The following is a 27,996-nucleotide window of genomic DNA, read 5'->3' as shown; positions in this document are numbered from 1 at the left end:
TTTAAGTTAAACACCCATATGAATTTATTAAATCCAGACTGTGTTAAAGGGCGGTGGTCTGGGAGGAGGGGGGTTGGTGGGGGATCGAGGGACAAGATGACGGACAGCCGTGGGCATCCCTCTGTGGGGCCCCGGCCCCTCCCCCGCCTGGCCCACCCCCTCGGCAGTGCCACATCAGCTTCACCATGATTCCCAATGGTGCTGGGCTGGCGGGGCGCGATGGCTAGAAACACAGAGGAACAGACAGACGGACGGCGCCTCCACAAATGACGGGCCCTGGCCTGCCCCGGCCCCCATGCCTCACGCTGGGCCCCAGCCGTAGGGGGCCTCCCGCCGCCCCGGCCCGATCTGTCCAGGGAAAGGGCAATGGGGATGGGGTGGCGAGGGGCCAGGGCGGCAGGGTGGTGGTCACCAGGAGCCTGGGCGGAGGAGGACCAGGAGTGACTAATCCCTTTTTTTGTCCTCTGCTGGCTTTGGAGGGGCTTCCTGGGGCTCGCTGGCAGAGCTGGGCCCCTGGGGGGCCTGGGAGGGCAGGGATGTAGAGGCCTCCTCCCCGGTGGCCTCGGTGGTCGTGGCAGGGCTGGGGGCAGGTGAGAGGGCCCCTGCTGCTGGCGGGGCCTCAGCCACGGGGGCAGCTGCAGTTGGGGCCTCGCCGCTCATGCCAAACTCGTTCACCCGCGTGGGGTCGACGCGGTAGATCCACCGTTGGTAGAGGTAGATGAAGAAGACCACATCTGAGGGAGGGGCAGGGAGGAGGTGGCGTGAGGGACGCAGGCAGGGCCCACTCGGCCCCCAGCTTGCGGCGGGGTGGAGGAGTGGTCCTGCCCAGAGTGGGCTGAGCCCCCAGGCCGGGGACCCTCCCTCAGGCTGGGCCCCGCCCATGCCCAGCTCTGCTGAGAGCCTGCCGGGGGACTGCCGACCAACCCACACACCCACCCACCCACTGGGCCTCACCGTCCCGCAGGCAGCCGATCCGGTACATAACAGGCATCTTGATGACAAAGGCAAACAGGTCGTCGATGAAGGTGTTGAGGGCCTTGTAGGTGAGCATGCGCCAGGGCAGGTGGGCCACAGACTTGAGCTTGTAGTTGATGAAGAGCTGGGGTGTCATGGTGATGAAGCCTGTGGGGTGAGGAAGGGACACCGGTGAGCAGAGGAAAGGGGTCATGACCCTCCACCCCGACTGCATTCCTGGCCTCTGCCCCTTCCTCACTCTGCTCCAGCTACCCCCGGCCTCCTTGCTACTTCCAACAGCCCGGCACATCCTCCTCAGGGCCTTTGCACTCGCTCCGCCTGCATCACCAGATCTTTGCACAGTTCCCTCCTAGGCATCTTTCAGGCCTTAATTTACATGTTACCTCCTCAGAGAGGCCCCCCACCAGCTTCAATGCCCCCTCCTTCTCACTCCTTCATAGCACTCATCACCTGCTCACTGTCTGCCTGTTCACTCTGTCGGTTCCCCTGGGGATGAGGACTGAAATGCACTGTCCAGGGCTTCCTGGAAGCCCTCTCTGACCCCAGTCAGACTGGGCAGCACTTTGAGGCTGCCCATGTGCCATCCCTGACTACCCCAAAGTATCCCTGTCTGGGGATGGGTCAGTCTCCCCACACTGGACCTCAAGTGTGGAGAGGGCAGGGCCAGGCCGATTCGCTCACTGTCGAGGCCCCAGCACGGGGTTGAGAGCCATGCCTGGATACCTGCCCGGGCACCATGGGGGCTGGGCACCATGGGGGCTGGGCACCATGGGGGCTGGGCACCCGGGGCCTGCTCACCGAAGGTCAGCAGGAAGCCGTAGAGCATGCTGAGCACCCAGGAGTACCAGCCCTTGTGCTCCAGGTACAGGAGGCTGTAGACGGCGTAGCAGCCCAGCAGCGGGAAGAGGATCCAGGAGAGGTACCGGAACGCCATCTGCGGGGCACAGGCCGGGGCTGGGATGTGGCTCCTTGGGCCCCACCTGGCACCCTGGCTCCTCGCCCCCACCCACCCACACCTGGTCTGGCAGGCCAGGCCGGGGGAATTTCCAGGTGGCCCTGGGGACTCTGGACTCAGCCAGGAAGTCGATGTGGCAGACAGAGGACACTGGAGGGAACGACACGAGCCCTAAAGCAAGGGGCTGTCAGCCGACAGGCAGGCGTCCCAGCCCCCAACCACCGCCCAGAGCCGGGGCCCCCAGGAGCGAGCGGGTGCCTGGAGAGGCCCCTGGGGCCCACTGGGAAGGGGGACACTCACGTCATCGTACACTTTGGTTGAGGACTCGACGTATGTGGACTTGTCCTTGAAGGTCGGGCGGGGCAAGAGCCCTGCCACCTTGTGCTCCCGGTCCAGCTGCAGACAAGCAGGGAGGCTGCGGCCAGCTGCCGCACCGGCTCCCGCCCTTCCCCACCCCCAGCCAGCTCCAGCCCCTGACCTTCCCCACTGCTCCCAGTTCCCCTGCCCCATGTGTGACCCGAAAAATCCCCTGGTGTGAAAATCCCCTTGGTCTTGGGAGTGCGGCAGGCACTGGGAATCCCCCGGGGCCAGCTCCAGGGTCTGGCTGGGCCGTGCGACCCCACTCCCAACCTCCCGGGGCTCCCGCCGCGGTGTGGCAGCCCGGCCTTACCCGGACATCCATGACCTTGGTGATCTTCCAGAGGTCAATGAGAACCCCGATGAAGACGCTGACCTGGACCACGAAGTTGGTCTCGTTGTCCAGGATGTAGAGCAGGACAACGAAGGACTGGAAGACACCGAAGAAGACGGAGCGCACAGACAGGCCCTCCAGGGACTGCCGGCTGTTCCAGAACTGGATATCTGTGCACAGGAAGGGGCAGGGGGCAGCCGGGAGGTGAGGAGCCGCCTGGGCCCTCCTGCAGCTCCCTCAAGCCTTGACCTCCTCAGACTCCCGGGACGGCATTGGGTCTGCCAAGGGGGAAGGAGCACACGACTTCTGTTTCCCCTGAGAGTCAGCTCCGTGGGTGCTGCCGAAACCCCAGACAGGCAGGATCTCTGCAGTCCTCAGGCTGGACATCCCCAACCCCAACCAGGGTCAGTCCCTAGATGGTCAATGATGGTGAGAGCGGCCATGCTCCGGGGCTCCTCACGTGCTCAGTGCTCAGGGCCGCAGCATCCCAAGGCCACACAGCCTGGCCTGGCAGAATCTACACGGAAGGCGGGTCTGTGTGACACCAGACCTGAGCTGTCCACCCTGGCGCTGTGGCGCCTCCGCTGGGTGGGAAAATCCAGCCCGTGCACTATTTCCGCCCACGGCCCCAAACCCTTGAAGGAACCGGCCGGCACCCACGCTTGGGGCGCGCACAAGGACCACGGGCTCTGCTCTCCAACGGAAGCTCCTTCCTGTGTCCCCCCCAGACCCCTGCCACCCTCCAGGGGCCCCAGCTCAGTCCCCCTGCTGGCCCTGGTCTGCCCGTGGACCCGAGGATCATGGCACTGTGGGACCCTGCTGGGCTGTGCACCTAGCCCCTGCCACCAGAGGAGGCTGACTCAGCACGATGCAGCTCTTCTGAGGGCGAAGCCAGGCCTGTGGTCACAGAGGCATGGCCTGGGTGCTGGCTGCCCAGCCAGCTCTGATTCTGACTCCCGAGCCCCAGCACATCCAACAGACTCACTCGTCTCTTGTCAGACCATTAGACTCTCACAGGACCTCCCCCACCCAATCCTAACTAGGAAGAATGTGTTCAAAGACATACAGGGGTTCTGGCAGGGGTGAGTGGATCCGAGTTCCACTTTAGACCAGAGGGGCAGCAAGCACAGGGTATAAAGCCAGCCTTCCCAGGGCCCACACCCTTTCTCTGTGACCTTGGGCAAGTGACCCCCTCCCCTGTGCCTTCATTTCTGCTTAGGCAAAGAGGGACCCTGAGGGACCGGCTTGCAGCCAGCAGGAGCGTCTGCAAATTGGTGCCCGGAGCGGCACCCACCTGGGCTAACAGACTCCTCCCTACTGGAGTCAGCACCATTTACTGTTGGGTTTTGATGTTACAATTCTCCAGAAAGTAACTCAGTCATGGCCAGACCCTCTTAATAATAAGGATGATAATATTAACAGTACTCATTACTACTACCACTTTCAGAAGCTGCAAAGGGCCAGGCCTCCTTCAGACCAGGGTTCTCCAGAGAAGGAAGAAGTAGCTGGCAGGGCCAGGAGTATGAAGTGGGAGCTGGAGCGGGCTCCTGTATCCAAGTCCTGGCTGGGCTGCTTGGGAGCTATATGACCGTGGGCAAGGAACCAACCTCTCTGATCCGTCAATGTGGGAGGGGATGCTGCCTCCCGGGCCCTGGTTGCGGGGCTTCCATGAGCTCACTGGTGAGGGTGCCCCCACAGTGCCTGGCAGGTGGCCATTGCCCCTGTTGGCCTCTGGCACCTTGGGGTTCTCTGGGGACACGGCTGCCACTTTCCCACTCAGGTAGGCCCTGTCCGCTCCCCCCAAGGGGTCTCCCCCAACGGGTAGCCTGCCGGGCAGGGCGGTGAGAGCAGCTGTGGGGCTTCCCTGCTCCCGGCCTTGGAGTTCCCCGGCCTTGCTTCCTGGCGGTGCCGACCAGACCTTTGCCAGAACAGCGGGCCTGCCCCTCCCTCTGCGACACGCCCGGCGGCCGGGAGTTTCTGGGCTGGGAGTTGGTGGCCGCTCCCTAGGCCTCTGGAGAGCGGGGCTGGCAGGCCACATGCAGGGAGAGGGCCCAAGAGGAAGAGGGAGGGAGTGCACCCTACCCTCCCACACGCACCCCCGTGCCCCCAGTCCCCCATGGCCTCTCACAAGGCCCTGCGGCCCACCCCTACCATTCTTGAAGGCCAGGAACTCAAAGATACTGTGGACGATGGACACGATGATGGTGAGCGCCAGCAGGTAGGGGTTGGTCTCCAGGAGGGCGACCTGGGGCGGGGATGGGGAGATGGCCGTGAGCACCCCCGGGCCCCGGCCAGGGCTGACCGCAGCGGCTCCCCATTAGCCGGCCCGTCTCGCCTTCCTCCAGCTCCAGAAGAGCCTGATGATAATCCCACAGACCTGACCCTGGGGCTTCCGGGGAGGGGGCGTGGTGGCCAGGAGGACAGCAGGCCAGAAATGGGCAGATGGGCACAGAGCGGTGGGCGAGGGATGCATGGAGAGGGAGGGGGGAAAATGAGGAGAGAAGAGAGACAGGGGGACAGCGACGGGGGCAGGCAGAGTATAACTAAGAGAGTCGGAGTGAGGGACAGAAACCCAACACCAGAGACGGCCCCAGGCAAGTGCGGCCAAGACCCAACATGCCAGAGGCGGGCAGAGAAGGATGCTGCTCAAGGACACAGGGCGAGCGAGCAGAGACCTCGAGTCGGAGCCCAGAGGCCAGGCGGCAGGCCGTGGGGCAGAAGGGACAGGTCTAGACCCAGAGGGCCGGCCCGGCCAACAGAAAAGCCACGGCAAAGACGGCCACGGGCGCCTCAGAGGCAGGACCCCCAGCGCCAGCCAGGGCCGGAGGCCGAGTGCCTGCTTCCTGCCCCCCACGGGGAGGGGCCCTGAGAGGTTGTGAAACTGTGGGCAGGAGAGCACCAGCCAGCGGCCCCCAGGCCAGCAGCGCAGTCCACTTCCCCTTCCCCTCCTGCAGCCCAGGAAGGCCCCACCCCTGCCGCACCTTCACCGAGTCCTGCTCCTCGTCTGACTGCTCATACAGCTCGTCACCCAGGAAGTTCCACGGCGACTTGGCGCTCTGGGCGGCGTAGAGCTGCCAGCGCCAGAGCGACAGCGGGCAAAAGGAGACGCGAAGCGGCAGGCTGGCCAGGCTCTCGTTGATGGGGTAGTAGTCCTTCTGCAGGTTCCAGTAGTCGTTGAAGTAGACGATGGGGTAGTAGTCCCCGCTCACGGCGTCGAACTTCACATCTGCAGACACACGGGGCAGTGCTGCCGCTCGGCACCCACGCAGGTGGGCCGATTCCAGCCTCCGAGGACCAAGGGGTCAAATTCAGATGTCTGCGGGGACCCAGTGGGGCCCGACAGAGACTGGCGCGTAGGGGACATTTCTGGGCTGTGCCAAGGAGTCGAAAGACGGCATGACCTCGGGGGGATGGGGGGGCGGCAGGCTAAGGGCAGGCTGGGCAGGCCCAGGCTGGAGGGACAGGTGCAGCTCAGCTCCAGACTGCGGCTGCCCCAAGGGCCACCGCGTGTCAGGATTTTGTGAAAGAGTCAGAAATCTGGCTTCCTGAGTGATGCTGCCCCCATCTCCAAGGTTGGCGGCAGTGTACACCTTCTGGAGAAAGCTCGTGGGCCAGATGAGACCGGTTTGGGCACACGGTGGTCAGCGCTGGGGTCATCAGGGTTGCGGGAGGGAGAGAAAGGGGAGTGTCTAGAGGGTGGGGCAGGAAGCTTGGGAGGGGAGACACCTACTTGGAGACGACAGGGAGTACAGGGGTCGGGGCGTGGGGCCAGGAGATGAGGAAATGGCCCGTCGGGAGCCTGAACAGGGCGGGACTCACACTGGTCCAGGGGAGGCGGCACACTGCCCTTCACCCACGGCGTGTGATCGTCCACAATGTTGATGGTGATGTTGGGGTGCCAGTGGGAGATCACCTCCACGGGTCCGTAGTCCTCGGCCCTCTGAGGGGAGACAGGGGGTGGGGGGCCTCAGAGGCAGCTGCTCACTTCCTCCAGAGGACTCCCACAACCACTGACAGCAAAAGAGCAACCACCGCAGGGACCGCTGGCCAAGGGCCGGCCTCTAGACTCCGCTGCCCTGGCTGGCCCCAGCCACCCACTGGAGGACAACACGCAGGTCTGCCCACCTGGATGGGACGGCGTGCCAGGCTGTGGAGTGCAGCCTCCGTGCTCAGGGGCCACCCTCCTGCCTGGAACCACCTTGTGGAGAGGGAGACTCTTGGGGCCGGTTCACATCCTGGGCTGATGGAGAGTGTTCTTTCCAGAGCCACAGTATCAGCCACTGCCTCCTCTGTGCCGGGCCGACCCTGGGCTCTGGGCCCGGCAACTTGGTTGTGAATCGCAGCCCTGCCATCTCCTGGCTCTGACACCTCAGGCAAGTCTGCCTGTGCCGGGACCCACCCAACGGGCTGGCGAGAGGCTTCTGGGTGGGTCTGTGTACAATGCGCAGAGGGCCAGCCCCGCCACTGCCAGAGGTCGGCTGGAACCTCGCCTGGAGCCCTGCTCCCTGAGAGCTAACTGCATCCTGACTCTGCTTCCAGCGAGGGGAACTGAGGCTCAGACATGAAGGCTCCCCCAGTGGCTCAGGGGCCGTGCAGGAAACGACTCCCCTGGGCTGCCTGCTGAGCTGGAAACCTGGGTCCGGACGGCGCCCCCAGGACCTGATGGCTCTGCTCGTGTTTACCTTGATCATTTCTGGGTCAGCTTCTGTCTCTCCCGTCAACAGGTTCTTGGTTTTCTGAAACCGCCGGCGCTTGTATTTGTTGATCACTGCAGGGAGGGAGGCCGGGAAAGGGGTGGACGTTGAGATGGGCTGGCACTCAGGGGACCCAGGCCCCAGACCTCCGCCCACCGACGGCTGCTCACCTGGCTCCCGGTTCCCACTCTTCCACCCACCAACCGACAACAGCAGCAACCAGAGAGCCTGCACTGCCTTCCACATCTCACCTAGCCTCGGGGTCCCCATCTTTATGGCCACAGTAGCATCCATCAAATTGTCCTGTCTTCCCTCTCCACAACTTGCTGCATCCGTTCCATCAGCCCACCCTGGGTGGACGTGCCCTCCAGCACATGCCAAACACCAGACTACTGCCTCCCCTCCTGGGTCCCCCTCCAGGCCAGCCACAGCACCCCCTCCTTGGTGACCAGAGGCACCTCAGTACTGGCCTCCTGGTGGCCACTCTTGCCCCCTAAGATCCCCTCTGCCCAGGAAAGCCAGATTCTTTGAGACCAAGCCTGTAATCGCATCATCCTTCTGCCTCAGAACCCTAGAGGGCTCCCACTGCCCTGGGCAAGGCCCCTGAGAGGCTCACCACGGCCCCCTTGACTCTCAGCCCATGCCACCTCCCTCCCTCGCCCACCCGACTTCCTTCTCCTCAGATGCGCTGACCCTGGGCCTTCGGACGACCTGCTGCGTCTCCCTGGCAGGGACCCATCAGGGTGGGAATCTTCCTGTTGGCTCCTTCTCCCCCTTCCAGCCCTTGGTTACATGGCCCTCTGCCCCCTCCACTGAAGGAGACTGCCCAGACCTGCTCCTCGCCATTTCTGCTTCCTTCACAACAGCCCATCACCACCCACTGGTCACCTGTGCACTGGTTTACTTGTCTGTTGTCTGTCCCCTCAACCAGTCTACGAACTGCAGGTGGGGTTAGGCCCATCCTGGACTCTGGCGTATTCTCCACTCTAGGCTGGGCCCATAGTGACAAGCAGCGGGATTGACAAATGTAAACAGGTGGGCCGCGACAGTGCTGGAGAAGGCCGAGCGCCGCCAATGTGGAAAGTACTGTGGGGCTGAGTCCCTGGGCAGGAATGGACCTCACTTCCTCCTGCGGAGGCCAGGTCAGCCACAGGCTCCCTGCCACCCTGCCCCCAACCCTGCCAAAACACGCCAGACAGACAGGGCTGGTGCTTGTTTACACTCTGTCGCCCCGCCTCCTCCCCGGCTGGGTAACTGTTCAGCTCCTCCGTATGTTGGGGCCTCATACGGCCCATCTGAGACTTCATCCTGCCCTCAGGGGCTAGGGAGAGATGAGGAACTGGGAGAGGGAGCTAGCCAAGACTGGGGGCCCCTGGGGTCACACCCTGGCTCTGTCTCCTACGAGCTGGGGGCCATTGGTAAGCTATGTCACCTCCTTGGGCCTCGGTTCCCGCTCTTGACAATGGGGATAAAAGCCTTGCCTTTCCTGGGCAGGACCACTGGGAGGCGGCTCTCTGTTCTACAGAGCGCAGCCAAGCAGACATCCCGGCACAGTCACACTGACACACGCCACAGGGCCCAGGCCCCTCCCACTCGCTCCCAATGGGGGCTTCTGGAAGCCATGGACAAGCTCATGCTCAAGAACTCTCCTGGCAATTGACTGAGGGTCTCAGCCCAGGAACAGCTGCTCCTATCATCCCCATGAATATCATCCCAGCACTTCTGTTCTTACTAACGGGGAAGGCATTTGAGACCTAGGCCCCACTTGTCGGGGGAAGGCAGGAAACGCCCAAGGGTGGACACCTTGGGGAACGGATCTGGGGGCGTGCTCCACTGGTCGTGTCACCGTCACTGGACAGGCTCCACACCTGGGGGAAGGAGGCTGTCGGGGGAGGGAGGGGCCGGCCCCAGAGGAGACAGGCTTCTCCACCGGGGTGGTGAACATTCTGCAACTTGGTGGCATTAGATGGGATTATGATTTGAGATGGAACTGGCTTCCAAAGGGTGAAAGGAGCTCCCGTTTTTAGGAGTTAAAGCTTCTAGAACTACATGCCAAGCACCAACCATGTGGCTCGCTGAAACGGAGATGTGCTATGAGTGCATAACACACACTGGACTTTGAAACGGAGCACACGGAAAAGAAGAAAACATCCTGTTAATTTCTTATACTGATTGCATGCTGAAATGACAACACACTGACCTCAGTAAAATTATTACTAACAATCATTTTTTCATCTTTTTTTTTTTTTAAACATGGGCTCTAGATAACTTAAAATGATCTCTGTGGCTGGCGCTGTATCTCTACGGGACAGCACTCTGCTAGAGTCCTGATCGCTGGTCCTTTGGGGGAGGGGGCTTTTCCGATCCCACACTCTCTCTCGTTCTATGCCCTGGAGTGGGCTGGCGTCCCTCCGAGCCCCTGTTCTAAGAGGGCCCAGCTGTGAGGCAAGCCTGGGTGACCCCGGCAGTTTCTCAGGTTCACAGGCTGCAGACTCTATTTTGCAGAGCACGCCAATATCTGTCACACTGACCGTGAACATGACCTGGCCACACAGTGACATAGATCACATTCACTAAAGATGAAACCACAAAGGATGCTGGCACTGAGCAGGGCTGACGGGGGTAACTGGACAGGCGAGCAGCTGCCCGCCTGGGTCACGTTCGAGGGAGCCTCTCAGCATCAGGCACGTGTGACCAGACTTGCAGGGACACATTTTTGGTGGGGGGGGGGGGGGCGGGGGCTGCAGACCACACCCCCTCAGCCCACATCTTCGAGGATGCGCGCCACTGAAGCCTGCCAGCCGGCCGGGTGGAACACCCTGCAGAGCATGGTCCACAGCCACGCTTGCTCAGAGCAGCGCTCGGCACACCCGGGGCCTTCCTGACTCAGCGCTGAGAACTGACAGAGTCAGTCTTTTGTTTCATCCAGTGTAGATGGCCACAAAAGTACTCTCATCCTTTGGGTTATTTTTATACCCAAAGAAGCAGGGAAAGACCTAACCATGCAAATCAACGTGCACCTGCCGCTGCCCCACACGAAACAGCTGGAGGGATCTTAACCAAGTCCACAGGCACAACAGAATCACAACGAGGGGCGCACAGCAGTTACACGAAGAGGATGGGGCTTTGGTGGGTGGGAGGCAGGGGGTCTTGTTCTCTAGATCTGCTGAAACCCAAGTGTGTCGAGAGAGTCCCGTGACTGACCATTAGGAGACAGTGGACTCAAGGACAAAAGACAAAGAGCAGATGAAAAAATGCCGACAATTATTAACCTCACGGAAAAGAAGTTAGACTAGGAAGGGAGAAATAAACACACACACTGTGTGGCTTAGATGGAGGAAGAGCCACAAACTCAAGATCATTTGAATGTTGAATTTGAATCTAATCAAATTTCGTTCCTGAGCTGAGATTTCCTCTTCCAGAGTAGGAAGTCAAGAGACAATGTCTAGAACAGAAAAACCCAAAGATTGCAGCATCGCCTTGTTACTGGGAGCCTTGGAGATTAAGGAGCAGACACAGCTAGAGCAGCTGCCAGTGGGGAGTGGAAACCGGGGGAGCCTGAGAGGGGTGGGCAGGAGACGGGTGAGTTCTGCTGTCTGGTTGAATTTACTTGAGTTTTAAACCATGTGCTTGTAACAAGATTTAAAACAAAAAAAAATTTTAAGAAGAGGCCGAGGGTAGAGAGAAGCTCAGTTTCAGTACAAGGCTGTGTAAATGGCCACAGTTCTGACCTGGGGCTTCTTGGGGTCACTGGCAGTCCCGGGGTTTGCTCACCAGATCAAGCTTCTCAGGGGTGCGCCTGGCGCTCGGCGGCACCAGCAGGCTGAGAATGCAGCCAGTCTGCTGACGTGGCCCTGCCAGCCTGCCTCATCAAGAGCGGCCCCGCGCAGAGGCGTGTGTTGGGGGGTGTGGGGGGACAGAGGCTTGGAATACAGCCACGCAGAACGCACCCAAACCTGCAGCTCGGAAGCCTCACCAGGCCCCAAGAGAGGCCCCAGACGCCCACTGTGCAGCACTCATTCCAGGAGCAGCTGACATGGATGACCGGAGATCACGCTGGATAGAACCGACGGCCAAGGGCCTTCTGCTTTCCCTCTGCTCGCCCAGTCCAGCTAGCATCTGCCCCCAGACTACTCTGGACCCTCTGGTCTGCCAGGCCCAGAGGTCTGCACCGTGCACGGCCGGCCCACCCTCCCCTTCTGTGACACCAACTCCTCTCCCTCCAAAGGCCCTTACTCCACCTGCTCTAAGCAGATTCTTCTCCTGCCTGTCCATGGGTGTCCAGAGACAAGCAGGGTACGTGGGGTTCGAGTCCGGCCACACCAGCCGGACCTCAGGGCGGGGAGGAACTTACTCCGAGACATGTGGACTGTGGCGAGCCGGCGGTACAGCGCCTTCTGCCGAGGGTCTGGGTGGAAGCCACTCTTGGTGAAGTAGACGTGGATGTAGATGGAGCCGTTCTGCTGGACACTCTGCAAGGTGGTGCATGGGGACAAGGAGACAGTGACGCCCCCACCCCCACCCCCATGTCCTGAGTGCTTGGGGTGGGCAGTGTAGCTGAGGGGTTGAGGCCGGACACTGGAGTTAGACTCCAATTCAAAACCGGGCTCCAGCACACAATAGCTGTGTGGCTCGCTGAGCCTCAGGGTCCATGTGCAGGACACAGATGGTCAGCACGGAGGGCACAGGAGGCCCGTAAGGAGCACCCGGGGTCGCTGAGCCCAGAGGACGAGCTCAATAAACACCAGAGGCCCGAAGTCATTAAACGGTACAACAATGGAGGTCAGACCCTGCTCTGCACACTTTGAATGGCAACTGCCCGATCCCGTGAGTTCACATCCACACAACGCACGTAAACCTCAGGCAATGGGGCATGTTATTATCCCATTTTCCAGATGTGGTGACTGAGGCCCACGTGGAGAGGCTACAGGCAGTGAGTAAGTGGATCTGTCCAAACCCAGTCTGTGGGCTCCCCCAGGGCCCTGCCTCTCACTGTCTGTGTCCTCCTGGGTCCTTCGCCGCTCTTCTCATGCCCCCTCCCTGCCTGCCCTTCCCCCAGCATAGATGAGAAACCGAAGCAGGGAGGCCAAAGCCTGGCCGGAGCCTCTCTGTCTGACCTTCATGGGAGCCGGGAGTCACTTGGCCGCACTGTGTCCTCAACTTCCGTCTTTTAAGTCCACCTCTGTGCTAACCATGTTTTTTATTTCTTTTTATTTTTATGTTTTATATTTTATGCTGTTTTCACATCTGGCGGAGGAGAGACTGCTCCTCCCAGGGCTAGCTGATTCCTAGAAATAATAAGCAACTCACCTGCTTTCAAAGACACCTTTAAAACGCAAACCAAGACGCCCAAGTCCACACCCACAACAAGCCCTTTATTTGACTCTCATACCCCAGGCTGCACTGAAGCACCCAGGGCAGGCACCAGACAACTAGAGACCACCCCTCCAGCCTGGAGCCTACACACTGACCAAGCTGGCCAGTCCTAAGCTGTTTCCCCTCCTGGCCTGCCTTTCCCCAGGAAACCTCAATGGAGGGAGGTTTCGGCGGAGGCCTCCCCTCGCCCCTTGGTGCTCCTGCCCAAACCTGGCACTTTCGCATGTGGCCCTGCATGGTGTGGTGGGCCCCCTCCTCCCAGGAAATGTAAGTAGTAAATTCTTCTTCCAGTGGCACTGGCTTCTCCATATCGCTGCTCGGTTACCTCCCTAAATCAACATCAGGGACAACTTGGACACCTTCCCGTCACAAAGCTGGGAAGGAAGGTGAGCTCCAAGTCCTTGGGAGCAGCCCTCACTGCCTGGCTTCCTGCCCCGCAGCCCTCCTGGGATCTTGGGGAGAGGTCTAGGGGCTGGACGTGAAGTCTCCGCGGGAGGAGTCACCCCTCCCACAGCCTGGGCTGTCCGGCCTGCCTCAGAAGGCCTGCATCCGCCCCACCACCTCCAGCTGCCAGACAGACCAAGCCAGAGCCAGACGTGGCACCCCTCCTCCCTAGGAGGCTGAAGACAAGCCCTGATGGTGAGGGCATGAGTGAGGGCAGCCCCAGAGAGACGGCAACATTCAGAGCCATCAAGTTCACGGATGCTTCAACAGTCACGGACTCTGCACCCAGCCCACTGCTGGGCAGAGCAGGGGACACAGCGGTGCCCAAGATGGCCCTGGCCTTACCGTCACAGGGTTCTCAGTCCCACACGGAAAGAGATCCATATTCAGGTAGCGACCACCCCCCTCCAGAGTTGGCAAGGCTTGGTGGGGGAGCCCAGAGAGGGCTCTGCCTGAGCCTGATGTCAGGGAGAGCTTCCTGGAGGAGGTGGGATCAGAACCTGGGGCTGTCAAAGTTCACAGTCAGACAGCCTGAGTTCAAAACTCACTGGTTGTGTGACCCTGGGTGTGGCCTCTCTGTACCTAATCTTCCTCATTCGTCAAATGGAAAGAAAAGTTCCCACTGCCCTGGGCGGTTCCCCTCAGTCAGTCTAGCCTGGTGCCCAGTATGCAGTGAGCACTTAATCAATACTAACTGTATTTTTCAAACCAGGCTGCCTGACTGGACACCTCCAGGGCGATTACTGATCTTTCACTGGTTTAAAACACAGATCACAACCCTGAAAGCAGGTGGGAGGCCAATTCCAACTCCATCTGCCTGGAGAGGTCAGGGGGACGAGGCCCAGAGACCTCGGGGAGTTGCCTGTGCTCAACAGCATGTGGACTGAAGGTAGAGCCAGGATTGGAACCCTCAATCCTGACTGCCGGCCTAGGAGCTGGTTCCAGGAAGCGCCCTGAGTGCTGGTCCAGCAGCCGTGGAGCCGGAAACCAGAAGCTGTGCCCACCTGTGGAATGTCGAGCTCAGCAAAGTGCTCGTAGCAGCCATCTGAGTTCTCGCCACTAGTCCAGTCGCCGTACACGAGGTCTTGCTGCTCCCAGAAGAGCGCCGACGTGGCGTTGAAGTCTGTAAAGTGCTCGTGCTCAGAGATGTACACGTGCAGGTTCTGTCAGGAGGGGAAGCGGGGGGAGTGAGCCAGGGCTGCTCATAGGAGCCTCTGAAGGTTGACAGATTAAAGAGCAGATAAGGAGCTGTCATCACAGTAATATGAACAATCTGGGGTGGGGAGGGGTAGTGGGGAAAAGCGTGGCCACTGATGGAATAAATCTCTTTCCTCATACCCCACCATGTCTGTCCTGGTCTGAGCCTATGGCGTCTAAGAAGGTGTGCACGCTCAAGTCAGGTCCGACTCTGTGCGACCCCATGGACTGTAGCCCGCCAGGCCCCTCTGTCCATGGGATTTCCTAGGCAAGAATACTGGAGTGGGTTGCCATTGCTTTTCCAGGGGAATCTTCCCAACCAAGGGATCCACCTTGAGTCTTAACAATGGCCAGTCTGCCGATTAGAACTTGGGGTTAGAAAGGATCCGAACCTCCCTGCATTATGTTCCCTCTCAGCCTCTCACGGGCTTCCTCATCAGAATTCCCACGGATAAAGCCCAGTCACGGTGTGCAGCAGTGTCGGCTGGCTACTGAGAAGCCAGGGACGCTGCAGACGCAGCATCGGAACCCCCTCCCTTCTCATGTCCCCGTGGCCTTCTCTCTCCAGAACCTGGAAGTCTCCTGATAAGGACCAGCTGGACAGTGGTGAGCCTGCTGGCCAGAATTCCGAGAAATCTGGCATCCCAGAGCTCTGGAGAACCACAAACGTGGGAGAAGCCAAGACTGTTGAGGTCAGAACACCGGCTGCTCCTGCATGATGTCCCTCTTCCCCAGAGGGGACACCAGCCCAAACCTGAAAGAGCTTCCTGGTTCCTCGTAAAGTCACTTGAGTGACTCAGGTTTCATAGGCTGAAGATGAACCTAGAGTCTTTTGACCCCAGACCCGTGCACAGACCTGCCTGTGACGAGGGATGGCGTCGGTGCTGACTGCCCGTGTCACTCCCCTCCCCCTCACCTCCCGGGTCTGGCTTCCCAGCCAGCGGTTACCATTAAAGTGTCTTTGGGGAACAGGTTGCGGCTGGCGACGCGCGGGGCTCCTCCGGGGCCTGCCTGGTCCTGAGGGGCCGGCCCTCTGCGGAACCAGCTGCTGATGGCCCAGATGATGAAGATCCTGAGGAGGCAAGCAGGGCAGGTGGTGAGTCCTTTTCTTCCCAGTGTGGCTACCCCTGACCTGACTCAGCACCTGCTGGGGCCTGACTGGGTCTGATCAGGGGTGGGGGGGTCCCTGAGAAGGCAGTTGCAGGGCTGCTGAGAAGACCAGATGCCCCCAAAGGCCATGCCTTGAGACAGACCCCAGATGCTTGTGTCCGCCAGTGGCGGGGTCCTGGTGCTGACTCCCACCGGGAGTCTGGTGGCCACAAGGGCTCAGAAACCTCGAAACCTCAGAACTAGGAAACCTCATGTCCCAGTCCCCTGGAATCCCAAAGCTGAGAACCCTGGAATCTGGAATCCCACCATTCTGGAGGCACAGACATTAGGGAGAGCAACATCTCAGAACTTCAAGTCAGCTGAAAACCGGAGGAGCAGATAGCAAGGAATCGTGAGTCCCTACTTTTAGTAACGTTGGGCTAGGTTATGCAGACCAACTCTCCTGCTGGAAACTAGTTGGAGGAGTTGTGTAGGAAATTCCCCGGCAGGCCAGTGGTTAGGACTCTGCGCTTTCACTGCTGAGGGTGTGGGTTCAATTCCTGGTTGCAGATCTAAGATCCTACAAGCCTCGTTGCATGGCCAAAAAAAATATACATATATAGTAAGAAAATACCAACACTAGTTTTATATATATATATATTTATCGGAGAAGGCAATGGCACCCCACTCCAGTACTCCTGCCTGGAAAATCCTATGGACGGAGGAGCCTGGTAGGCTGCAGTCCATGGGGTCAATGAGGGTGGGACATGACTGAGCGACTTCACTTTCACTTTTCACTTTCATGCATTGGAGAAGGAAATGGCAACCCACTCCAGTGTTCTTGCCTGGAGAATCTCAGGGATGGGGGAGCCTGGTGGGCTGCCATCTATGGGGTCGCACAGAGTCGGCCACGACTGAAGCGACTTAGCAGTGGCAGCAGTTTTATATATATAATTATAAGTCTTAATACAGCAATATATTCTTTATATTCTTCATATATTCTTACATATATTTATACACATAATACATGTAAATATATATTCTCTTTATTCATTTTTATTAAAGTATAGTTGTGTAGACATATTTCTTTTCTTCTCAGTTAAAGCAAATACATTAGAGTTAGTTTCTCAATTTACAAAATTGAATAAACATAATATACAACCTTTGAGTTGAAAATGAAGCAGAGGTATTTCCAGGATACACTTTTAAAGGAGAAAGGCAAGGGGAAGGAAAATATACAGTTACCCTTCTATATTGTGTAATATACTTAAAAACCCCATAGAAAATCTGAACTGGAGGAAAGAGAAATGCAAGTTGGTGTCTAACGGGGACAGTCTCAGATGGGGAAGATGAAGAGTTTTGGAGAAGTTTGGCAATAATGGCTGCACAGTAATGCGAATGTACTTAACGCCACAGGACGGTGCCCCTAAAAACAGTTAAAATGGTAAATTTTGTGTTATATACATTTTTTGCTGCAATAAAAAGAAAAGAAAAATCCCAACAATCTGTAATGCACCTTTATGCCATCAGAAAAGCAAAGACAGGTATAAAGTACAAATCAACTTTAAAATGGACCCCTTGCTTTGAGGGAACAGGAAAGATCTGGGGGTAAGCAAAAACAGGACAAAATGCCTCAAAACACAATACTGTCTTTAAAAACATTCACGCAGAGGCTTCCCTGGTGGCTCAGTGGTGAAGACTCCGCCTGCCAATGCAGGAGGCATGAGTTCCATCCCTGCTCTGGGAAGATCCCCACATGCCAAGGAACAACTAACTCCGTACGCCACAACTACTGAACCTGCGCTCTAAAGCCTGGGAGCCGCAACTACTGGAGCCAGCAAGCCCCCAGGCCCACGCTCTGCAGCAAGAGACGCCGCCGCAGGAAAAGCCTGCGCACTGCAATGAAGAGCAGCCCCGGCTCGCTGCAACAAGACGAAAGCCCACGCAGCGCAAGGATCGCCACCAACACAGCAGTGATGGATGCTGGCTACCAGTGGGTGATTTGTATTTTCTTCTTTATGCTTTGCTTTCTGAATATTTTTTAATGAACAAAATAAAAGCCCCACAATAAGACTATAGCAAACTGCTAGTTTTCTCCCAATATTCATCTTCCCCTTCTCCATCAGAAAGAAAACACCTAAATTTTAACTGGACCTCTTGGCTACTTGGAATGAAGACTACAAGTCTAGCATTTCAGCTAGGTGTAGACACACGGTGAAGTCCTGGCCAGTAAAATGTAAGAACAGTATGTTATACAAGTATCTTCAAGAGACAGAGCGTCCCTCCTTGACTTCTTCTTCCCTCCCGGAACGTGGACATCTTGGCCACATCCTCAGCAGCGGTTTTAGGCCATGAGGATAAACGGCAAAATCCAGGAATGAACAAAGAGCAGGAAGGAATCTGGGATGCAGAACACTGCATAACCCTGGTCTGCCTAAGTCCAGAATAGTACGTGAGACAGAGGGAAAGTTCTATTGTGTTAATTCAGGTCTCTCATATACATGCAGCTCTGTAATTACTAAATGAGACAAGGACTTATTGATCACAGGTGTGAAAAGCCAGACAGTTGCCTCTTGAACAACCAAGGTTTGAACACACAAATCCTTTTCAGTAGTAAATACTACAGTACTACCCAATCCACGGATGGTTGAGCCTGTAGATGTGGGACCGCAAATACGGAGGAGTCGCCACACAGAAGGCCAACTATACGCTACACGTGGATACACAGCACAGGCACCCAATCCCCACGTGGTTCAACCGTGCAAGAGGCTGTGTTCAGCTGTGTGGCGGAAAGGTTAAGTGCTCAGCCTCTAAGCTGCAATATCTGCATCCAAAGTCCAGCTCTGCTACTTCCTGACTGTGAGACCTCAGGCAGGACTCAACCTCTCCAGGCCTCCATTTCCTCAACAGTTAAAATGAGAACAATACTACCTACCACATAGGGTTGTTTATAAGCATTAGATGCATGATACGTACGTGCACACACATGATATATACACATCTAGAATGTAGCCTGGTACCTACAGTAAATGCTTTAGACGTGTCAGCTATCACCGCTACTTTCATCATAGGAAAAAAGGCATACAACAAACTCTGAACTGGAAAAACGCTACAAGGGAATTCTAGTGTGCGTGTGTACCTCCCTGCTGAGCCCCAAACCACACTGAAGGGCAGGATCAGGCGCAGGGACTTGCCTCTGCCTGTACAAGGCACACAGCCCTGGGGTCTCGGGGGCCACGCTCAGCTGATCCATCTGCTGCCACCCCAGGAGGTCCCCGATGCACAGGGCTGGGGAAGGTCTGACATTGGTGATCTCCAGGGGCCCCCTACACTTCCAAGAGAAGCTCTGATTTTAGTAAACATGCCAAGAAAGAGTGTGGGAGCAAGGACATCCACAGGCAGCTCTGCCCTGACTTGGCGCGTGGCCTGCAGGGGACCCGTGTCTAAGACGTGGCAGGCCAGACCAAACTTTCTGCAGGATTCCAGATCCCCAGTTCCCTCCAGTGTGCACCATCTGCTCATTGCGGGCCCTCTCGGATGCAGCCCATGGATGCAGCCCACCATCCCCACCTCCCAGACGAGGAGGCCCAGCCCGAAGATACCAGGGCTGGCCTCACCTACTGCTTTTCAACTGACTGGAGTGAGCAAATAAAAGAGACTTCCCACCCACCTCAAGCAGGCAGTCTATCAATACATTCACAGAAAATATTAAGTATATAAAAAAGCATATGGTAAGTATATAAAAAAGCATATGAAACCGCCCTCCCATCCCACCCCTACTCCAGGTAACCACTGGTATCGTTGCAGGAGGCAGTGAAATCCATGGTCTACCCTCTACTCCCCCAAAAAGCCACTCTCACAGCCTGCTCCATGCTTCTGAGAGTTCACAGGCCCCTGAGCACAAAGCCTGAAGCCCATCTAAGAACTCTGGATGGAGAAGGTCCCCGGGCAGCCATGGGGACCGCTTCTTGGTGCTGCCTGGTTCTAGGGAAGGAAATGACCCAACACTGTGTTGTATGAAGAACGCCTATCTGAAGGAAGCTCTCTTATGTACTGATGTGGAGAGGTTTCGGAGATACATTGTTAATGAGAAAAATCAAGGTGCAGAACTGTGTAAAATAGGCTACCTCTTATGTAAAAATGAAGGGAAAGATAAAAATAATCTGTATTCCTAGGAGCCTGAAGCATGAAAAGAAGAAACTGATATATAAGATAAGAAGATCCTAACTCCTTACTGGGCTTCCCAGTTGGCACCAGCGGTAAAGAACCCGCCTGCCAATGCAAGAGATGTAAGAGACGTGGGTTCGATCCCTGGGTTGGGAAGATCCCCTGGAGAAAGGAATGGCAACACACTCCAGTATTCCTGCCTGGAGAACCCCATGGACAGAGGAGCCTGGCGGGCTATGGTCCATAGAGTTGCTATTGGACATGGGGGCAAGGGGACGGGAGGGAGTGAACAGGGAAGAGAAGGGAGGGGCTCCACGGAAGAAGAAACCCACCCGGGAGATTCCTCCCCCCACCTCCCACACCCTCCCGGAGGCTCCCCAGGGTTTGGTCAGAGGCTGGGCTTCCAGAAGGTAGGTCCTGTCCTCCTGGCACCTGGGATGATCATACGAATCCACAGGCAAAAGGTTCGAAAGGACAGCCCGTATGGCCCCACTTACAGGAGGCACCCAGAGCAGTCAGCTTCAGAGAGACAGAAGGTGCTGTAGAATGGTGGTGGCCAGGGCTGAAGGGGGTGTGGGAGAGACAGGAGTCAGTGTTTCATGGGTACAGAGCTGCGGACTCTGTGTGTGCCCAGTCCTGTCCGACTCTTTGTGACCCCATGGACTATAGCCCGCTAGGCTCCCCCATGGGAAGAAATTTTCCAGGCAAGAATACTAGAAAAGAAAGTGAAAGTGAAATCGCTGTCCTGTCCGACTCTTTGCGATCCCGTGGACTGTAGCCTACGAGGTTCCTCCATCCATGGAATTTTCCAGGCAAGAGTACTACTGCAGTAGGTTGCCATTTCCTTCTCCCGGGGATCTTCCCAACCCAGGGATCAAATCTGGGTGTCCTGCATTGCAACTAGATGCTTTTACTGTCTGAGCCACAAACCCATGTCTCTTGCGTCTCTGGCACTGGCAGGCGGATTCTTTACCACTGAGCCACCTGGGAAACCCACAGAGTTTCAGTTTGGGGAAGATGACAAAGTTCTGCAGATAGATGGTCTGATGGTTGCATGACAGTATCAATATGCCAAATGCCACTGAATGGCACACTTAAGGATAATTAAATGGGACCTCCCTGGTGGTCCAGAGGTTACCACTCTAGGTTTCCAGTGCAGGGGGGCACAGGTTCCATCCCTGGTCGGGGCACTAAAATCCCACGTGCCTTGCAGTGCGGCCAAAATATAAAAAGCTAAAATGCTAGATTTTATGTAATGCAAATGTTGTGGCTGAACTGCGTCCCCTCCCCACCCCACCCCACGTTCACGTGTTGGCAGTCCTAACCCTCAGTATCTCAGTGCTATTAGGGCAGATGGGGCCTTTGAAGAGGTGATTAAGGCTGAGTGAGGTCATTACTCAGGGTGGGCCCCAATCCCACAAGACTGCTGCCCACATACGAACAGCAGATTAGGACACAGACTCGCAGGCAGAGGAAAGGCCTGGTGAAGGCACAGGAAGACGGCCAGCCAGGCGCCGAGGAGAGAGGCCTCAGAGGGGACAACACAGCCTGACACCTCAATCTCAAGACTTCCAGCCTCCAGAATTATGCAAAAATAGAAAGGGTCTCCACAATACAGTGATGATGGCCATTCTCAGTGATTCTTTCCTCTCTCTTTTTTCTTTAACTTTTGTTTGGTCGTACCATGAGGCTTGCGGGCGCTTAGTTCCCTGACCAGGGATTGAACTCCCACCCCCGGCAGCAGAAGTGCAGAGTCCTAACCACGGCACTGCCAGAGGATGCCCTCTTTACACTTTCCTATTTGAGCTTTTGTCGGTGAACACCACCAAAGCCGCATCCACTCACCTGAACAGCACACCCTTGATGACCTGCCAGGCGTTGGGTGCTGGCTGGGGCGGTGGGTTCTGGGGCTGGGTCTCTGCTGGCGGGTCCCTCCCGACGCTGCCATTGCTGGTCACCTGCAGGGATAGAGGCCAGAGTGAGGACGGAGGACGCATCCTGATGTACCGAGGCTGTCACAGATGCCACCGCGTGCTGAGGCCCAGCAAGGGCGGAGCACAGAGGGGGCCCCTGGCCCAGCCTGAGAGTCAGGGAGCAGTCCTGGAGGAGTAGACGCCAGAGCTGAGCCCTAAGTTATAACCAGCTGGCCGGCGCAGGGGAGGCAATGAGGGAACCGCAGGTGCACACGTGAAGGTGAGAGAGAGAGTCTGACTCGGAGGACAGGCCAGTGCTCCGGGGGCCACGATGCTCCCAGGATTTGAGGTGCCCACCGGGGACAGTGCAAAAGGGGTCATGTAGGAGGCGTCAGGTTGTGCGAGGCTGGGGTTGATTGGAAAGGTCCTTCCCTATGCAAACAAGTCACGATGCCTCCTCTGTGGCCAGCCCTGTGGGGGACCCCTCCCTCCAAGGGCTCCAGATCCAGCAAGTGAAACAGACACAGAGAAACGCAACCAGAGCCGGAGCGTGAGGCAGGCAGACGTGCGTGACCTGTACATGGCTCAGACCGCCTGTGAGGCCAGAACCAGGAACATCTCCACCTGGCAGGCGGGCAAACGAGGCTCGGGGAGCCTAAGCCACCACGTGTCTGGGTCACTCAGGAAGGATGACGGCAGGATGACAGAGGGGTGGGCAGGCCAGGCAGGGCTGCCCAAAAACAGAGTCTTCACTTAGAAACAGCAGCTCAGGGGCTTCCCTGGTGGTCCAGTGGTTAAGAATCTGCCTTGTAATGCAAGGGGCACCGGTTCGATCCCTGATCCTGGAAGATGCCATATGCCCAGGAGCAACTAAAGCCTGAGTGCCCTAGAGCCCGAGCTCTGCAACAAAAAAAGCCACTACAGTGAGATGCCCTCACACCGCAACCGAAGAGAAGCCCCTGCTCATCACGGCCGGAGAAAGCCCGCGCGCAGCAGCCAAGACCCGGCCCCGCCAAAACTAAATTCTTTAAGAAAGAAATAAAGACAGACAGGGAAACTCAGATGCAGAGAGTGTCATGATATCAGAGTGGAAGGGCCTGAGATAGGGAAATTCTTCCCACCCCTGTCTTTGCACCTGCTAGCTCCCCTGTCCTGCCCTATTCCCTCCCGACGGCTGTCCCCTCACCCCCCGGCTTTTAAGAAAACGACCAGGACTCTCATGATCGCTTTTAGGTGGGAGCACTGCCCCGCCCAGCGTTGGCAGTGAGCAGGAGCTCGATAAACACCTGGAAAATCAACAAATGCTGCCTCAAGGGCCCGCCCTGAACACCCAAGCCACTCACGTCTGCCTGTTCCTGGGCCCCCCTAGTTCTCTCCCTCCTGCCCCAAAGCTGCTCCTCTGCCTTCCGTCAGCTGCAAATGCCAAGAGCGGAAGACAGAGGCCCCGCCAGCCGGATGAGGCTGCCACGAGCCAAGGCCAGTGTTTGTTAAATGCATCACTTGTCATTCCCGGTCCCCTTCACCAGCGACAGTGCTCTCCTTTCACCTCCTGAAGTGGGGGCGGCACCCAGCACTGGGGTCAAAGGTGGAGGCTCTGGAGTCCAGGAGACCCAGGCTGCAGTCTGGTCCCACAGTTCCTGGCTGTGAGATCTTGGGCGTGTCGTTTCCCCTCACTGACACTTCACCTCTCTGACCCAGGGGCCAGGCTGTGATAATACCATACATTTAGGGCAGAAAAGATTTCTTTTGCGTGTCAAAACAAGTTACCTCCCAAACACCAGGCCCAGTGCTGGGTGGTGGGGTCTGTGCTGGCCACACAGCTCTGGGCCCTGCCCTCCTGGAGCTCGGGGTCTATACGGAAGCACGCAGGCAGAAAAGTAAACAGGATAATTAACAATGGTAAACGGGGATGTGTTCCGGAGGAAACAAGCAGAGGGGTGATGACAAAGGGGTGGCCGGGTAGTCGAGGAGGCCTCCCGAGGAGCTGTCTTTGCTGTTTGGGTGAAGGGCATCTGAGGGAGAGAAAAGGTGTGGGCAAAGGCTTGGCCAAGGGGCAGGAGAGGTCAAACAGGCACAGGAACCTTCATGCAGAGTTCAGGGCTAGCCTTGCTCCTGGCGACACAGGGCAGGGGTTGGGGAAAGGGGGCAAGGGTTTCCAGCAGGTCTGAGCTGATTCCAGGCCAAGAAAAGGAAGCTTGAAGTCAGGCCAGGATTTGAACCCACATCTGGCTGGCTTCCCAGGTGATGCCAGTGGTAAAGAGCCCACTTGCCAGCACAGGAGACACAAGAGATGTGGGTTCAATCCCTGGGCTGGGACGATCCCCTGGAGCAGCAAATGGCAACCCATTCTAGTATTCTTTCCCGGAAAATCCCATGGACAGAGGAGCCACAGGCTGCAAAGAGTCACACACTGAGCACCTCAGCACCCGGCTGCCTCCCAGGTCTGTTATCCTACCCATGGTGGTGGACAAGCTGGCCTGGAAACCCTCCCAGGGCAATGCAAAGGGAACCAAATCACCAGGATGGCTGTAATCAAACAGAGGGACAAGCACAAGCACTGGTGAGGATGTGGAGAAACTGGAAGAGCCGTACGCTGCTGGTGGGAGACACAGAGCTGCTGCTTTGAAAAATCCGGCAGATGCTTAAAAGCTAAGCATGCTCCCAACCAAGCCAGCAATCCCACTCTGAGCTCTCTGCCCGAGAAATTCACAACATGCATCCATACAACAGTTTATATACAAATGTTCACAGCAGTGTTATACATAAAGCCAGAAGCAACCCACAAACGAGTCTTTTGATGAGTGACCTGTGCTGGATGGGCACAATGGAATACTACTGAGCCACAAAAAGGACCACTGCTGGGGCAGAGAACATGCAGAAGGGAACCAGGGAGCGTTCTGAGAGGCCGGGAACATCCTCAGACCACACTGGGGTCTGCACTGCACAAAGGCAGACAGCTTCTGAACGCCACACTGACCACAGGCGCCAAGTTACACCCTAGTAGAAAGGCAGCCCTCTCGCGGCTCCCCCTCCTCTCACAGTAAAGGCACAGCTCTCACCGTGGCCCTCTGAGGCCTGGCACGACCCTCCATGCCCGTCTGCTCTCACCCGCCTCCCCTCAGTCACCACTTCCAGACAGGCCAGCCTCCCCACTGTTCCCTCGTCACCCCAGGCCTCTTCTGCCTCAGGGCCTTTGCACTGGCTGTTCTCTCCACCTGAAGGGCTTTCCCCCATGGTCTGTGTGACTCCCTCCCTCATCTCCAGTAGGTCTTTGTTTACATGTCGCCTCCTCAGAAAGCCCTTGCCAGACCACTGTATATAAGTTACAATCCCCTTACCCAACCCTCACTTCCCATGTTCCTCCCCAGCTTTAGTTCTGGCCACGGCACTTATCACCACCTGAGCTGCTGTATGTTTTTCTTATATGTGTTCTTATTTGTATATACTCTCTTATTTCTCTTATTCACTGTCCCTGTCCCTAACTCCACCCCACCCCGCAGTCCTCAACAATACATGGGCTCCAAGAGCGCAGGGCCCCTGTTCCCAGCCGACCCCCAGTATCAGCATGGGGACTAACAAGCAGCGGGGACTCAACTCGCATCAGCTGAAGGGATGATTATTAGAGCTGTGAGCTGGTGTCTGAGGCCCTGGCTGAAGGAGGGGCAGGCTGGCTGGGGCAGATCGCTGAGGGTCCGCCCAGGAGCCAGGCGAAGACGGCAGCGGAGGCCGAGGGCACAGCAGTGACTAAGACATAGTTCCTGCTCTGAGACCCGTGTGCCCAGTCTCACACCATCCCCTGAACACCGAGAAGGGGCCCCAGGAAGCAGTGGAAGCCCTGAGACCAGGCTGGGGCTGGGAGGAACTCGGGCCATCCTCTTTGACTGCCTGGATCCACACTGGGAATTCCACCTCAGCCCGGCCTCTGCCTCAAGATCCATTCATCCCACAGGTGCAGAGCGGCTGCTCCGTGCTTACTCCTGAGCTGGGCGGTGCTGGGGACACAGCACTGACCAAGGCAGTTCCCGTTCTGTCCTCCAGGGGCTCCCAGTCCATCGGAGGAGACAGAGTGACAACCCAGAGTGGACAGGGCTGGCACGGGGCAGCCCAGGGACAGTGGGAGTCCTGACCCAGTCTGAGAGGGTCAGAGAGGCTCCTCGGGGAGAGAATGCCTGCGATATCCAGGACTGATAAGGATCAGTCAGGTAAAGACGAGAGAAACACGTGCAAAGGCTAGGAGAAGAGACAGCAAGGCATGTGCCTCGTTTCACAGTAAGAGCTTCACAGTGGCTGATGCTCCTCTTGTCCAGGGACTCAGGCAGGGACAATTTTGCCTCCTCCTCGCTGCCACTCCCTCCAGGGGACATTTAGCAACATATGGAGATGATTTTGGTTGCCACAATGGGGGAGAGACGTTGTGTGTTACTGACATCCAACGTGTAGAGGCCAGTGATGCTGCTAAACATCATACGAAATACAGGACAGCGCCTACCAAGAAGAACTGTCCAGCCCCAAATGTCAGTAAGCTGAGAAATCCCAGTTGAGTCTGAGGGGGAAAAAGGCAAATCACGCAACGCCTCGGTCTGCCAAAGAATTTGAACTTAATCCTGAAAGCAGAGGGATAAATCTTGAAAGATTCTGGATAGAAGTCGGACAAGAGATCTTGCGGGGGTGGAGTGGGGGTGGGTTTCTGTAAGCTCAGGGCAATCAGGGCACACTGAGCCCTGGTCTCTCAGAACACTGCCCCAGGCAACAATCAACAGAACCTCAAGAGAAAGAAAGGCCTTCTTTCAGTGAGACTGGAAGGCTCCTGAAGACAGGGACAAACACTTCCTAGGACTACCCTTGGGGCCAGGCCCTGGTTGAAGATGCTGAAAAGATCCAGACCAGGAAGGCTGGCTCTGTCATACAAACCTCACCCTAGCTTCCTCCCCAGGTGGTATTATTTGCCCCTCCTCCATCCTAAAGATCAGCCCTGGGTGTTCTTTGGAAGGAATGATGCTAAAGCTGAAACTCCAGTCCTTTGGACACCTCATGCGAAGAGTTGACTCATTGGAAAAGACTCTGACGCTGGGAGGGATTGGGGGCAGGAGGAGAAGGGGACGACCGAGGATGAGATGGCTGGATGGCATCACGGACTCGATGGATGTGAGTCTGAGTGAACTCCGGGAGATGGTGATGGACAGGGAGACCTGGCGTGCTGCGATTCATGGGGTCGCAAAGAGTCGGACACGACTGAGCAACTGAACTGAACTGAACTGGGCTCGCTCAGTCCCTGACATGGATTTTTCTGTCTCCACCCTTGTCACTCCAGGATTATACTTCTTTATACTCCTGTCTTCTCTCTCACTCCCCTGATGAACAGACATGGTTAGAGCCACTCTCCTGGCTAGGAGAAGAGAGAGCAGTATTGGCCCTCCTGCCCAATCCCTCCATTTACCACTGGAGAAATGAAGGGGGGAAAGGAACTTGCCCAAGGTCCCACCCAGAGTCAGCTTCAGATCTGTTCTCTTCTCACAACCTGTACTGCCTCCCACATGTCAGTGACATCCCCAGTGGGTGGGTCGACAGAACCTCTGCTGTCACTCCATCGACTCCCTAAACATCTCAAGGGTGGCTGCCTGAACTAGTATGTTCTACGGCTTGTTCAGCTGAAGTGGCAATGGGTCAAAAGTCAGTGCCAGGATTAATTTCCCGACAGGACTCCTGTACGCTGAAAGTACACCCATCTCAGTCTCCACCACCCTGCTTCAGCAACGGCGGGTAACTTCTACAGGAAGAGATCCCAAATCTAACCTAGGTGACCTTCTCTAAGCGCCTTAGTCTGTTCCTTGGATTCCCGTCTGTAAAATGGGTCTGTCAGTCTCCACAGCGCGTGCCTTTCACCACGATGATCACCGGACTTCCCCAGAGTTAGAAAACTCCAAAATAATCAATCACTGCCCATCCCTGGAGCACGCCGTGAACCCCAGCCCACTCTAGGAACGGTCCGGAAGCCTGCAACCGCGGAGTCGAGAACCCAGGGAGCCCGGGTACAAGTCTGCGCCCCTCCGCGCCCCTGTCTCGTCGGCTCGAGCAGCGAGCCTGGTGGCCGCCCGGCGCGAGTATGCAGGGGACCCGGCGCGCAACAGGGCCCCGCTCCCCGCGCTGTCCGGCCTCCCAGGCTGCCCGGCCCCGCCTGGGCCGGCTATTCAAGGTCCCTCTGGGCAAGGACCCCTCAGAGCACAGGATTATGTGAGAAGAGGCAGGACACGCCCCGTGGGAGGCCCCCCGGGTGGGGAAGAACCCCTCAGGCCCCTCTCGGCCTCCGTACCTGACCGGAGCTGCCTCCCCCGGCCGCCACTACGGCGCTGCCAGCCCCGTCCGCCTCCTGCGCCGCCGCCATCTTCCCGCTCCGGGTCCCCGCCCCCGCCGCCAGGACCGCCCCGTCCCGGACGGCTCCAGCGCGATCGCGCGAGATTTCACGTTTGCCCGACCCGCCGGCCACCGTATCCATCC

At 57.4% G+C, this 27,996-nt stretch overlaps 1 protein-coding gene across 1 annotated transcript; it reads right to left on the bottom strand.

Annotated features, from left to right (window-relative positions):
- On the bottom strand, positions 1-27,993 carry CLPTM1 (CLPTM1 regulator of GABA type A receptor forward trafficking). The gene is made up of 14 exons (XM_069551058.1): positions 27,812-27,993; positions 21,434-21,546; positions 15,281-15,404; positions 14,140-14,298; positions 11,670-11,787; positions 7,304-7,389; positions 6,441-6,561; positions 5,603-5,847; positions 4,773-4,866; positions 2,601-2,791; positions 2,231-2,326; positions 1,774-1,909; positions 955-1,122; positions 1-734 (listed from the first exon to the last, which is right to left on the bottom strand). Exons 1-14 carry the CDS (start codon positions 27,881-27,883, stop codon positions 445-447), a joined length of 2,013 nt encoding a protein of 670 aa, XP_069407159.1. The 5' UTR covers positions 27,884-27,993; the 3' UTR covers positions 1-444.
- Between the last annotated feature and the right edge of the window lie 3 nt (positions 27,994-27,996).

This window comes from Ovis canadensis, chromosome 14 (genome assembly GCF_042477335.2).
Source record: "Ovis canadensis isolate MfBH-ARS-UI-01 breed Bighorn chromosome 14, ARS-UI_OviCan_v2, whole genome shotgun sequence".
In the NCBI taxonomy this organism is placed as follows: Eukaryota; Metazoa; Chordata; class Mammalia; order Artiodactyla; family Bovidae; genus Ovis; species Ovis canadensis.
Note: the sequence above shows the minus strand (reverse complement) of the source record. Positions and strands in the feature narration are given on the sequence as shown.